The sequence below is a fragment of the Zootoca vivipara genome, chromosome 4, assembly GCF_963506605.1.
Source record: "Zootoca vivipara chromosome 4, rZooViv1.1, whole genome shotgun sequence".
NCBI lineage: Eukaryota > Metazoa > Chordata > Lepidosauria > Squamata > Lacertidae > Zootoca > Zootoca vivipara.
Genome location: NC_083279.1, coordinates 54882773 through 54897664, shown reverse-complemented (window position 1 = coordinate 54897664; position 14892 = coordinate 54882773). Strand labels below are relative to the sequence as shown.

Below are 14892 nucleotides of genomic sequence, written 5' to 3'. Positions count from 1 at the left end.
TATGTGATGGCAGCATTATTGTTCATTGTCGTTCACTTTCTCTCCTGAGGCTGAACTTCTGAAAACAGATGTAAAATTTTAAGCTTTCTACTTGTTACACATCTATTTATATAGCATGCATTTAATTATAACTGCGGTAATTCACAGACTGTTTTGGAAATGGTCCTTCATATGATAACATTCTTCCTTTTCTTTTCTTTTTTTACTGGACCAGACAAAGCTGCAGAATAAAATAACACAGGGCGTGGAACATACTAATTAAAACCCATTCATACAAAGTCCATCATACATAGTGTTTAGTAGCTTCAGAATGAACAATGTTTTGTTCTATTTTCTGGCTCTTACAGAACTAAATGTGTAAAGTATTGGTTGGTGCATTTAATTGGGTTGAAGAAATGCCACTGAACAATGGGGGAGAAAATGTGCAGATATAACAAAAAAAAAAATGAACAATTTAACGTTTCATTAAGGATCCTGCCACCTCATTCTGTGGCTTGTGGCTGACAACATTTCGAGGTTTGAGTGGGTTGGATCCAGCCTTCATCTTCTGTGGACTCCAAGGCTTATTTTGTCTTTGAAAGACTACCAACTCAGTGGAGGGCCAAACTATTCTGGAATGTCTTCTTACCCTCTGGAATAGTATTGGAAGTAGTACTGGTAGATAGATCTAGGAGAGGGGGAGTTGACCACAGTCACATTTGGCAAGCAGAGGTGTTTCCTGAGAACAGAGGTGTACCTGGCAAAGGTGCACCCATGGCTAACAGCTGTATTCCCTCCCCCCCCCCGCCCCCATGGCTTGAGCAGCGGAGCAGCAACCCAGGGTGAATGCAAATGAGGTCCTAGCCACTCCTAACAAGGGTGGAGATGAATGATTTTACATCACCACCCTAGGCCTACACCCTTGGTGGGGGCCAACTTGATCAACCCGTAGGCAAACCCCTGCCTCTCTCAACTTGATCAACCCGTAGGCAAACTCTGCTAAGAAGATATTATAGTGGGGAGGAGCAAATGCCAAATTTAACCCATTTTCTTTACTTGTTTTAGTTTCCATACTTCTCTAGCAAAATAGTTCTGCTATTGTATCTTACGTATATTACAGTCAAACTCTGGGATGCGTGTCCATTAAGGTCTGTCCGGGCAGGTTTTTAAAATTAGGCGAAATGTTGGGGGGAGGGGGAGTTTGGGAGTTGAAGTCCGTAGTGGTGGTGAGTGAACATGCTAGAAGAGTACTGGTTCTCTCTACCCCTTCCTGTGTGAGTGTGTGTTTTTGGCTCAAGGGTTATTTCCATAATCCTTGCTTGCCTGCCTGTGAAAGGGAGAGTCCAGTGTGTTTGTGTGTGTGCACGTGTGCTCCTGCTGAGGAAGAGGGAGTTTTGTTGTTAGACATTCTGCTTGGCTTCCTACAGGCACACTTTCCTTGGTGTGTGTGTGTGTGTGTGTGTGTGTGTGTGTGTGTGTGTATTTCCCCTTTAAAGGGGACCAAGTGTTGCTATTAAAGAATCCTACACGGCTTCCTGGGGTGAGGCTCAATGATGTGTGACTGCCAGGGGATGATTCAGTGTTGGTATGCTGCAAGTGGCAGCCCTGGGTTTCAACTTAATCCTGTTTGCTGTTACCAGCAGTGTGCAGGTGTTTGTACTAAGTGGGTGAGAATATTAGTTTTTCTAACTGGGCACGAGTGTGAGGCTGGTACTCAGGCTGTGACCCTATCTGTCTGCGGTCTGTCTCACCAGAGTGGTGCATGCTCTAGTTATCTCCCACTTGGACTAATGTAATGTGCTCTACGTGGGGCTACCTTTGAAGGTGACCCAGAAACTACAACTAATCCAGAATGTGGCAGCTAGACTGGTGACTGGGGGTGGCTGCCAAGACCACATAACACCAATCTTGAAAGACCTACATTGGCTCCCAGTACGTTTCCAAGCATAATTGGTGCTGATCTTTAAAGTCCTAAATGGCCTTGGTCCTGTATACCTGAAGGAGTGTCTCCATTCTGCCCGGACACTGAGGTCCAGCGCCGAGGGCCTTCTGGCGGTTCCCTCACTGCGAGAAGCCAAGTTACAGGGAATCAGGCAGAGGGCCTTCTCAGTAGTCACGCCCGCCCTGTGGAACGCCCTCCCATCAGATGTCAAAGAAATTAACAACTATCTTTTATAAGACATCTGAAGGCAGTCCTGTTTAGGGAAGCTTTTAATATCTTATGAATTATTGTATTTTAATGTTTTGTTGGAAACCACCCAGAGTGGCTGGGGAAACCCAACCAGATGGGCAGGGTATAAATTATTATTATTATTATTATTATTATTATTATTATTATTATTATTATTATGAAGTACAGTCTGTCTGGGGTCCCTCTTTTAATTTCATTGTTCCTTTTTCAGTTGCGGTTAGTGTGCATATGTCAGCTGTGTGGGAGGTTGTTTCGTTTGTTTTTCTTGATTATATGAGCAAGTGTGGCAGCCTGGTTTTCAGGATATAATTTAACCCTTTGTTATAAAGGTTGCATTAATTTTGTCCTGGCCACAACAGTTGATTCCCCTCAGATCCCTTGTTATTGTGCCACAAATAGCCAGAATTAAGGGAACCTGCCTCTTTCTGTAACCACTGTAGCAATTTTAACTGAAGTGTTGGGGAGAATTGTTTTTCTCTTTTCTCTTCAGCCAAACAGTTGCCGTTCATAGTTACAATAAATATAGCAAAAATAGAGGGTAATTATTTAAATAAACAAATAACTGAATATTCTTATTTTGTTGTTGAAAATTACAGAACATAGAAATATATCACAGCTTCTATAGTCTACATATAGTAGGGATATTTACAATGAGAGTCTTCATAGTGATCCATAGTTAAAAGTAGTTGGCAAATGTGTCCTCTTTTTTGCTTTGCAAAATATGGCAACCCTATTTTGCAGCTTGATTGGATATGTAGATCTTGCAAGGAATGATACAGAACTTTGTGTTACTGCAGTAGGGTATGCAGTAGAAGCATGGGATACCTTTCCAGTTGCTGTTTCTTCATGGGGAAGGTGGATGTTCCCATTACTTAATGTAAGGTAGAAAGATTTCTCCTCCTCATTCTAATTTTAAATGTTGCTTTGCTTGACTTTTAAATGGGGTAGAAGTTGAATGTGAAAACTGGATAATAAGGCTTGCATAACCAGATTCAGTAAAGAGGTGCCATGGTTTGACATGCACTTCAGTTGCTACTGAGCTTAGCTGTAGGGACGTGGAAAGGTAGCTAGATAAGGCAACCAAAAATCCTAAAGGAAATTTGCTTCTTAAATTCCAGACAGATCAGAGTTTCACCTTCATACAGAAGGACCTCTTACTGTCATCCTGGTGAGGAGCAGCAATTGTGGTTTAGCATGGCCATGGCTGGCCCAGTCTGATCTTCTGGTCCCTCCGTGGCCAGGGGAGGACATCACTTCCTCCTTCACTGGCCATGCTGGCTGCTTAGGGAGCAGACCTGAGGGGCAACTTTCTCTTAGGTCTGCACTCTGGATATAAAGCCAGCTGTGCCCAGGAGTCACCACTTAGACCACTTCATCCCAATTTAAAACCACTTCATCCCAATTTAAAACATTGTTGCTTCATTTCAGAGTAACTAAATGTTTGTTTGTTTTTTTGAGAGGGAAATGTGAAGAGTTGGAGGGCAAATGAAGCTCCTATTATTTGTTGTTGCAACCTCCTAAGGTTTCAAATTGATTTAAAAGAAAGTATAATGCAATACTTAATTAGCATATATGTCTTAACCTTTAGCATACAAATTGTTTATTATGGAAGTGCAACTTGGCATTTCAGCTATTTTGTGACATTTATAATGTAATTCTTGACTCACAATTTATGAATTGAGTTGTTATTTGAGTATTGCAAACTGAGGTAATTGGGTTAGTGAGACAGTCCCTGCACAAAAATTAATAGTGTCTTTAAAGAAAGGGAAGGGGAGAAAAGCTGGCATGCTTCAAAAATTATTTTTGCTTGCTAGAAGAACTACACATCCATACACAATTTAGTTGAAGTGTTTGTGTTTTTTAAATAAAAAACACACACACAACAATCAGACAATAATATTATTTTATTTCCCTCACATACTTGATAAAGCTTTCACCCTATCAAAAGTATTCTGTAAAAAGTCACACCTCACATATTAGAAATTACCAAACCCTTGTTTTGTGCTGAAAATTGTTGTCATCGCCCCCTCCCTTATGCTATCTATTAAACATTATAACTTATGCTTTTATTCTGTAGATTAAAATATATTTCTATGTTGGATTCAGGCTTGCAGTTTTCCAGGACAACCACACTCTCCTTCAATATACAACAATGACTGAGATAGTGCCAAGGGATTATTGTCTTAACATGTACTCATGGGATTTTTATGTTTCCTTAGATGTGTTGAGTTCCCTCATCCTGCAGTATACTTGTGATCACAAATCTAGAGGAACATAGATAGTATCATGCTCACTGTTGCACATTTTTATAATTTGGTCACTAATAACACCAAAGCTGATTGCACTATCATAGCAGCATTCTTGTGTGAAGCAGAAAACAAATTTGCCTATTGGCAAATCACTTAATATTCCCGCTTAAATATAAAAATATATTTGTCTCAGTATAAAATTTGTAAAATGGTTTTGAAGTAACTGAGGCAGCAATGTTACAAAATGCTATATCCTATTTCATGTGTGTGTTTCTAAGCAAAGTTTTTCTTCTTTTTTAGCAACAGTTATTCTCAGCAACCTGGAACCTAATACAACATATGAAATGAAGGTTGCTGCTGTAAATGGAAAAGGGCAAGGAGAATATAGCAAAATTGAGATATTTCAAACATTGCCAGTTCGTAAGTAATCTCCTTACTCTTTAATGGGTTATATTTGTTGAAAAATCAAGTTTAGGTGATACTTTGGCTGCTTATTTGCTGCTGATTCTTTCACCCATTCTGCCCATTTCCTCCTTCTGCTGCCCAGAAGAACTTGCAGAAAACAACACTTCCCCCTTCTGTGTTGGCCAACCCACCAAGATGTTCCATGCTTCCCCTTCCTTCAAACATCTGTTTTTAAAGGGAGACTTTTCTTTCCTGCGGGTCATCACACCCACTGCTATCCCTGGAAACCTCCTTTTCCCCAGACTCCAAGGATCTTCTTTTGATGTGTTGATGACTGGTCATCAGCATCATTGTACTGTACTCCATAACTAATTCCCCCAGGTGATATCCTGGATTGGGGGGGGGGGAGCTAAGCCTGCCATTTAGCTCACCTTAATTCTCAGCACACTGATTAAACCCCAGCACCCAGGAATTTAGAGGGTATTGGGCACCCAGAAACTTGTAACAGTATATTAAATGTGTTTTACATCCCTGATGTGAACCATCTGTGAGTTATGTTTTGCTATATTCTGTGCTGACCTTCTGGTGCACTGGGATACATAGCAGGAAAACAGTTTCATTCTGGGATACACATAAAGTAAACAAGACTCTCTATACCACTGCTTCCAAATATACACAATATATCCATTACAGGTACATACTATTCATGTAACTAATGGGTATCTGCTGAAACCTAAGTTCTCTAAAGACTTTCCCAAGCTGTGGGAAAGTAATATTCCATAAATAAAATGAAATTCAATTACCTTTTTTATTGCAGCATACCAGTGAGGAGAGCAATTTTTATTAATCATTTCCTTTACCTATGAACATATGGGAATTTCTAATCTGCTCACATAGTTCAGATAGGGGACCATGGGGAGTGGGGCACAAATGCTTCTGGTTGGAAACACATGAGAGAACAAAAGGAACAGCAACATGGTTTCCTAATTTACATCCCTCCTCTCAAGGCGTTAAGAGTACAATTGGCTTTGCTGTGCAACAGCTTGTATAAGCAAGCTGTCCCTTTTTTCCACTGCTTCAATTTCCTCAACCTGTCCTGCAACAGAAAATATATGGTTGCTTTCTAGTCTGTGTTTGTGTAATAAATTGCATAAACAGAGTTTGGTAACTCACAGGCCAGAGATTTTAGAAGGAGAGCATCGTGTGATTTGCTGTACGGTGCGTAGATAATGCTAATGTAGCCATAGCCATGAGTCAGCCAGGAGTGGGGAGACAGATCCTGCACTGGTTTACCTCTCTACACATGGGATTTTACCCATGTAAGATTCAGGAATGGATTGTACCCTGGGTGGTCTTTTTGTAACCCAGTCAGTCTTTGGAAAGATATGTTGTTAAAGTTATATTTTTCAATAGAAATATAACACAATGTTTGCATTAATTGTAAATACTTCCTTATATGAAATTACTGTTTCAGTGATATCTGTAAGTGGTGCTTAAGACCAGCTCCCCAATAAAATTGTGCAGTTTTATTCATTTGATTGAGATCAATTCACATCTGTTAAATAACATCAGAGCAACCTAAAAATACATATATAAATAAAATACAACAATTACATCATATCATTATTGCATATCTCTTTTCCTCTTGTATTTTAGGTGAGCCAAGCCCTCCAGCTATTCATGGACAACCAGGCAGTGGGAAAAGCTTTAAACTTAGCATAACAAAGCAAGATGATGGAGGAGCACCTATTTTGGAATATATTGTAAAATACAGAAGTGTAAGTATTTTATTAATCTCAAGAATATGCTTATGTTATGATTTTTCTTTTGATCTTTTAAAATAAAGCAGACTGTGTTTGTGCTAAAGTTGCCACAAGGTTCTTTTTTATTCTTGTTGCAGCAAATTTATAAAACATCCCCTCTGGAATATGTTTTGACAGTATCTACAAGCAAGAAACTCAGACTTCCATTGCAGATTTCACATTGGGGCAGTTACTAGTGTATTGAAAGGATGTGTCTGCTGCAATCCTATGCACACTTTAAAACACACACACACACATTTTTTATTGGTTGTTAAACAAATACAAATACAACAACCATTAAACATTTATCCAGTAGTCCACCTTATGGTGTTTGTTTTATCCATTGACTCTAGACATAAACTTACACATATAACATATCACTTAGCACACTCTCTCCACTGAGAATATTGAGTTGTTGGTCTAGCAAGGTCTGGATTTGGGTCATTAAAATAGTTAAAGTAATGGGTCCACGTTCCTTGGAAGGTGTCTCTTTTCTTGATGTCTTGAATTGCCTTCCTGTGTCTAGTGAGACACTCCCACAGACATTCCCACATTGCTGTATGCAATACATTCTTTTCCCATATGTTCAGGTGTATTTCAGTCTGGTTCTTCCATTGTTGAGCTATCACTACCGGTAAGTGTGCTGCAGGCAGTAAGAAGCCCACTAGTTCTCTGTGGTGCATGGTGGAGTATAACTCTATGTCCAAACAGAATAGGGCTAAGGCAGGATTTGGAGAAATGGGTTGGCTTGAAATTGCAGATATAATGGAAAATATTCAATTCCAAAAGTTTTAAACATGGGGGAATTTCCATAAAACATGAATAAATGAACTAAGATGGAGGATATCTTGTAGGCCACGTTGTCCAACCCTTGCTTGATGGTGTTTTCCTGTGCGTATTCATATGATTTTATTTAATAATGTATTTTCCAACTTACATTAATTGCTCTTGGAAGCTAATTGTGATGCTAGTTTCTCATTAAAAATGGGCTTTTTTACAGTGAAAAGTGTGTTTTAATTGTGGTTGACCTTGATTGACATTCTTTCCTTTGTCCTAATAAATTCATGTGAATTTCTTTCTTCAGATACATATGTTATATAAGGGTGGATTAATCTGTAATTTTCTGTTTCTCTCAGTTTCCAAACTGCTGACCTTCTGATCAGCAAGCCCAAGAGGCTCAGTGGTTTAGACCACAGCACCACCCACTTCCTAGGACAGGCATGACAAAACTTGGCCTTCCAGCTGTTTTGGGACTACAGTTCCCATCATCCCTGACCAATGGTCCTTTTAGCTGGGGATGATGGGAGCTGTAGTCCCAAAACAGCTGGAGGGCCAAATTTGGCCATGCCTGTCCTAGGACAAACGCCGGCTCCCTCGGCCTGAAGCGAGATGAGCGCTGCACCCCATAGTTGCCTATGACTGGACTTAACTGCCAGGGGTCTTTTACCTTTACTTATTTGGTTGGAGAACATCACAAAATTCAGGGAAGTCCAGGTTTTGAAAGATAGCTGTGTTTTGGTTCACATACTTGTTTGTGAAGTGTGATTAAGGTAATTTTTCATTGATATGGGTGCAAAATCAATTCCCCCCCATCCCTCATAGATATAAGTAAGTGTGGGCAAGTATAAGACTTCTCTTCTCACTGCTACCTCTGCTACCTATAGGCAACTAGATCAAGAAAAGGCTTAACTGCCTTTCATGAAGCAGAGGCCCTGAGGAGCTCCAATCTGCTTCTGTTTTCTGACTTTACATTTATAGCTGTTTCCCAGATCTCATATATCTATCCATCTCCACCCAGCATAGCTGTTTAAATGAATGGAGTCAGAATTGTTTTGCTTTATGCTCCTAAAAATCTAAAAGCTATATAATACAAGTAGCAAATAATATTCTTTCATCCAATATAGTGCTACTTTAGAAAGAAGCCATTGCTTTAAATGCTTTGTTGAGAGTAATGCTGTGCCATAGTGGTGGATTACTACAGAAGAAATAACTGTTACTACTTTCCCCAAACCTTTCTGTACTTTATATTTCTCAGAGTGTTGTACCAGTGAACTCTAGATAATAGGGATGGGCAAGAATTTGTTTGTTTAATTATTACATTCATTTTTGTTACTAAAACCTCATATGTTTTGCTATTCATTAGTTCTTCTCATTATTATTTCATTTGTTTCCAAATGTTTTCATTGGAAGACCAGTGACTATTATACTATCTGTATCTTCTGCTTTTTCCATCTATTTGGAATGAAACAAGAAATTAGACTTGTCAAATTTCAGACAGATATGAGAAAGGGTTCCTGTTTTGTAGGCAGAACTGGTTTTGTACAAGGAGAAAGAGGAACTTCTGTGCATGGATTGAAAGGCTTGGAGATGCAGACCAAAAGGTTGCCCAAGATAGTGTGAAATTCCCCCCAATCCCTTTTCCTGCTAGGGCTGCTGCTTCTCCCCCCCCCCCCAACTTCCAAGTAAGGTAGCCCCCCAGAAAAGGAGACTTCCCAGGGCTATACCAGGAGCATGCAGTATGGAGGGGCAGTGCTGAGCCCTCCCAACAGCAAAGTTATTGCAGAGTTGCTGCCACTTACAGAAGGTGCAGGGTAGCACTGAGGTCCAGGCTGTGTGGGTACATCCAATCCAAAACTCTTACAAGTACATCCACAGAGCCTAGCCAAACCCTATGTAACTCCCACACTGTCTCAGCAAGTGGCAACAACTCTATTGTCTGAAAGGGAACAGCATAACACCACTTCTCCATACCAGTGGTTCCTGGTCAGTTGTTTTTATATGCTTAATAGGAAAGTACAGGCATATATTAGATGACTGATTTTGTAGTTTGGGGCTTGCTTTCAACTGTACTCAGTTTAAGGACTAAATTCATCACAATTTAAACTGTTCTTTGCATTTTTACAGAAAGATAAGGAAGACCAATGGGAAGTGAAAAAGTTTCAAGGTAATAAAGACCAAATTATTCTAGAACCGTTGCAGTGGACAATGGTCTATGAAGTGCAAATTACTGCTACCAACAGACTGGGATATTCAGAACCAGCTGTGTATGAATTCATCATGCCACCAAAGCCCAATATAATTACAGGTAAGTTAATTCTAACATACTACTAACAGTTACTTCTGCTCTTATTTTAACGTTAGTGGAGAATTGGTTTTCTATATTTTCTAAACATCTTCAACATTTCAGGCCCTGCCAGATATACCATTTGTAGCATTATAACTGGTGGGGCTTTAATCTTTATTTTTCTACATGCTTCCACATGGCAGCATTATTTCATCACTATTCCAAAGCACTGCAGTCATCAAACCACTTTTTCTTCTTCAGCAAAATTTCTGACATTTGTGAAAGATCCAGAATTATTCTGCAATCTTTTCATTGTGTGGAAGGTGTTTTGTGCAGTTCCATGCATTCTGGGTGCTGTTCATGGTGTGTGATTTAAGTCAATTTAGCTTTGCACTTCTTTAACCTCCTTGGCCTTTTTTGATAGAAGGTTGTCCATAGGTAAGACCAAAAACTCAGAGAGTTCCTGCTGCCTAATCTCCCTCACAAACAGAATTCCAGCATATTAGGTGTGACTGCAAGAGGTCTGTCAGTACCCTGTCTCATAACTCTTACACTGGTTTCAGGCACAAGGGAAAGGAAGGGGTCTGATTACAGGCACAGGGTCTTTCTCAATCTGAACACATCCCACCATTGGTATGGACAGTGGGGAAAGAAGCAATCAGCCTCCAAAAAAGCAGCAACATGTGACAGCTAGTGTGGGCGATCCACTACAATTTTGCTGCCCAAATCATCAGAACAAAGAACAGTTATAGCACTACAAATGGAATATCTCAAATGGCACACAGTTACTTATTACTGATATGAATATTTCCTTATTACTAGCAGAATCACCAGCTATAAGGTTTACAATATTCTGTTGCATTTTATGCACTGACATATGCTGACAGGTAGCTATTTCAAAAGAAATCATTTACCATATCTCTGCAATTTTACGGTCTACAGTTTGGTAGTTACATCCACCTAGCAGTAATTGGTTTTGTTGCAGTAGCACTTAGTAGAAGTCTCTGCATGGTACTGCATGGAGTATCAAACAACAGACTCCTGGAGGGTGACATTAAAGGAGGGGGTTGCTAGCAGCTTGTTGCCTGGGATGTTAAAGTCTGGTGGAATTGCAATGCCTCCCTTGGATCATAGTGTAGAAAAGAGCATGCTAGGCCTTTTTGAAAGCATGTTAGTCAGGTAACATCTGTCCCACTTGTATAGCATATGATGCTGGTCATTCTGCAAGTGTCATGGCACAGGTTTCCATACCAGAAGAGGTGAACTTGTGGCCATCCAGATGTTGTTGGATTACCATCATGTCTAAACACAGGGCTGATGAGAGTTTGGTGTCTGACAAAATCCAAGAACCCACAGCTTCTCTATGACTGTTTGGTATCAGGTTGTCCAATAGTTACCAATAGGTACTTTAATTAGAAATCTGAAGAATACTAATGGTGCCTTGTTTGCCTGACTTCTGACTTGAGTGTTCAGTTCCCTGTGAAATTTTGTCAAAAGTTTCTTTCAGCTATAGTCCACTAGATCATTCCTCTGTGGCTATTAGTTAGAATACAATCACATTTTCACGAACTATTCAAATGAATTTTACCACCTCTGTAAATCATGAAAACCCTTAATAAAAACTGATTTTTTTTTTAAAAAAATGAATTTTCAAACTTGCAAGGAATTATAAAAATTGTAATTCTAGTAATGATGTGAAATTCAGATTTCAAAATCTTGCTGGGTAGGGCCTGGAAACAGACCAGATGAGAGATTGTGTCTTTCCTGATCTCCATTCTAACCTTAAAAGGGTGGTGGTGACCTCTGTTGTCTCCCACCACTGATCATGCCTTGCCAAACCCCAGTGTTCCTGTAGCCTTGTTGTGGATTTGTTTACCCCATACATGGTTTCAGTCTGCTTATTTCTTCATGTGCACCTGCTCTCTTGTCCCTAGTGCATAATAAAAAGCAAATAAAATTTATTCAGAATCACAAAAGAAATTGTGCAAGATCCGAAACCTTGCAGAAAATAAATTACAAGCCTAAATGAGATAGCTGTCTGTGATTAATAGATTATTTCTACAGAATCATTTTTTTTTAAAAAAAATCATTAAAATAAAATTTGAAAGGGAAAGAACAAGACAATGGGTGGGAAGATGGACATTTGCCATGATTGGATAATCATCCAGGACTTTGTAAACAATGTTTTAATAAAGCCATGCATAAATGATCTGGCTACACTCTCATCCCTACACTGTTCCCATTATCTAGCAGTGTGAACTTTTTGGCTTGCGTTAATCCAGCGTTCCATTTTACACCTGAACTATGGAACTATGCCTGAGCTAACGAAGCAGGAAAATAAGTCTGGGTATCATTATTGCTTATGAAGCCTTAATCAAGCATTCAAACGTGGTCATTGTGACACATTTGGTATCAAATGTAACTCCATTGAGAAGGCTTTCTGCCATCCTCAATTACTTTCTAGGTCTCACAATTGGATCAATATCAGTTTGGTATCCAGAGCAAATTGGTAGGAAACTAAAACTAATATTATTGGGTGATTTGAAGGTAGAAGTTGATCACTTGATCAACCATCTTCATCAAGATGATTGCTATCTTAGGAATCTACATTAATTATTTTTAGATAAAATTGAAAGCTTCTAGACATATCTCAGATCTCTCTAGAGTTTAACTGATGTACAATAATTCTCAACATGTTAAGACTCTTTCAGTGAATCAATTTCTTTAAAATGTTTTAAGTGGTTGTGTTTATCAGCAAGGCAGAATTTATTTGTTGATGTTTGGGATGAATAGCTGCTGTTTCCAGTCAAAACCTTTCAGCTTACATAGCAGTATTTTCTTGACTATGGACTTAAGCCAATTATTTCATGGAAACGCACCCATCAGTCATTGCATTTAGGACTGTTTTCAGATCCCACAAATATTATGACCTTTTATGTCCCTGACTGGAATGTCTTGCATACCCTTTCAAACAAAGTGCCGTCACGTGTGCTAAAGAATCTTCACTCTTCCTGACCAAACCTATTTTGTCATAGGCAGAGATGATGGATAATCTATTTAATGTGATCATGTCGTGCTATATACTTGCAAAAAAAAAATGTCAGTGTTCATCAAGTTAAACCATTCCTTTATATTTTCATTAATTACTCACAGTGACAGCCTTATGAACTGGAGGTTGAATAAACACAACACTGATATATTCTTTTCTGCAATCCCCCATAGGAAATGTGTGAAACACTTCTGTTTAGTTTTGCAACTAGAGTTTCTTTCTGGCTTCATAGTTTTCTGTAATGGTAAGGGGGATTCAGTACCTAATTTCAAGATATTCTAGGGTACAAGCCTCTTACAAAATTGCTACCTGCTTCCGAGTCTCATCACTATAGAAAAGAGCTTTCAGTTCACTCATATAGATTTACTTAAAGAATAAAATTAAATTTAAAATAGAAACATGTTAGATCTGAAGTACTCTCTGAGACTTGATGTGAGTAGTCTGATTGATCTCGCTGCAACAGGAAATTCACCTGGCATATGCACTTCTGTTATGCACTTGCACTTCTCCCAAGGCTAAAATATGAAAGTAAAAACAGGTTTGAAATATAACTCTGGTGGCCCCTAGCAAAATGTAAGGCTCAAAATGTTTTGCAACACTGTGGGAATGGGTAGGGGAGAGATGGCTGTATAGAACTCTCTATAGCATCAGTGAAAACTGTGCAGGAAATAAGATGAATAAAATCTATCTTCGTTTGTTGGCACAGAAACAGAGGAAACAGATAATATGTATGGTGCTTGTTAATTATTACATGTTCACCCCACCTTTCATCCAACAAGTGCAGGGTGGTGTACATGCCCTGCAAGGGGACCAACGTGAATAAAATATGGGGGGCAGGTAAGCCCCACCCCACATAATTGATCAAAATACAGAGCACACACACACACCATATGAATGGCAATGCCCATCAACTTGGGGGAGGGGCTTAAATACTTTAGGGGGCCCTGAAGCAACCCCAGACCCTAGGAGTTGGCTCCTATGATGCCCTCCCCATTTTATCCTCAATACACACTTTTAGATAGATTAGAATGAGGGGGTGATTGTCCTAAGGCTACACACGAATGTAGTGCCTTATCAGGGATATAATTAAGGCTGCAACAAACTTTTTCCAACAGTAACAGAGGGAGGAAAAGTTCAAATTCCTGCACAGTACTTTATCCCATGAATGATATAAATATTCACTGCTTAAGGTAGTTTGAAGAATTTAAGCTGAAGAAAAGACCCAATTCAATATCAATTATTTATTATAATCCAATACATGAAAACTGTTTTAAGAGCTGTCTTAATTTTTGACACTGTTCTCTATAATGGTGCTCCTTAATTATACACCTTCAAATGTAACACTAATGTCTCAACAAATGAAACTGATCTGTAGAAAATGTAACTTGGAAAAAGAGACATTACACATACTTTTGTAAACCAAGAAACCTTTAATAAAAACATTAAACACACACACACACACACACACACACACACACACACACACACAAACACACCTTTAGGTCCCAGGCAAAAACATTTCTCTTCAACCACCTTATATCTTTTAAAATGTGTTTGTGGGAGGGGGCGGGGAGAGGCGGGTTATAGTTTCATTCTTGTTTTTATTATATATTTTGTGTTTTTATCTTGTATTGTTATGCTATGAACCGCACTGAGATCTATGGATGAAAGGCAGTGTATAAATTTAATAAATAAATGAATTCACCTTTTAAAAAAACAAACTATCATAGAAACAAACCAACTTTAAATCCTTCAAATCAAGACAGAGAAACCAGTAGGAGAACACTTCAATCTCCCAGGACATTCTATACAAGATCTCAAAGTAGCTGTCTTACTACAAAAGAATTTCAGAAATAGACTGGAAAGAGAAGTTGCTGAATTGCAACTTATTACCAACCTTAAAACCATGGAGAGACCTGGTCAGAATAGAGACATTGGATTCTTATCTCATTATACATGATAAAGCTATCTTTAGCCATCTCACCCCTTGCCTTTTCCTGCAAGACCAATTGCAGTCGTTAACAGTCGTTAACAGTCGTCAGCAGGTTTACCACTCCTATCAGCCAATCACCCCTTCCCACCACCCTTCTGAGTAATACCCCTCCCCACCCTCTGACTATACTGGTGACTTCTGTTTCAGTGTAATTGAAGAA

At 39.1% G+C, this 14892-nt stretch overlaps 1 protein-coding gene across 3 annotated transcripts in view; it reads left to right on the top strand.

The window, feature by feature from the left end:
• NCAM2 (neural cell adhesion molecule 2) overlaps positions 1 to 14892 on the top strand; it is a 186958-nt gene that overhangs the window by 141860 nt on the left and 30206 nt on the right. For all 3 annotated transcript variants that reach the window (XM_035116298.2, XM_035116300.2, XM_035116299.2), the window contains 3 exons: positions 4720 to 4839; positions 6481 to 6602; positions 9531 to 9711. In XM_035116298.2, the coding sequence (XP_034972189.1) occupies positions 4720 to 4839; positions 6481 to 6602; positions 9531 to 9711 (423 nt within the window). The remainder of the gene's footprint in view (positions 1 to 4719; positions 4840 to 6480; positions 6603 to 9530; positions 9712 to 14892) is intronic.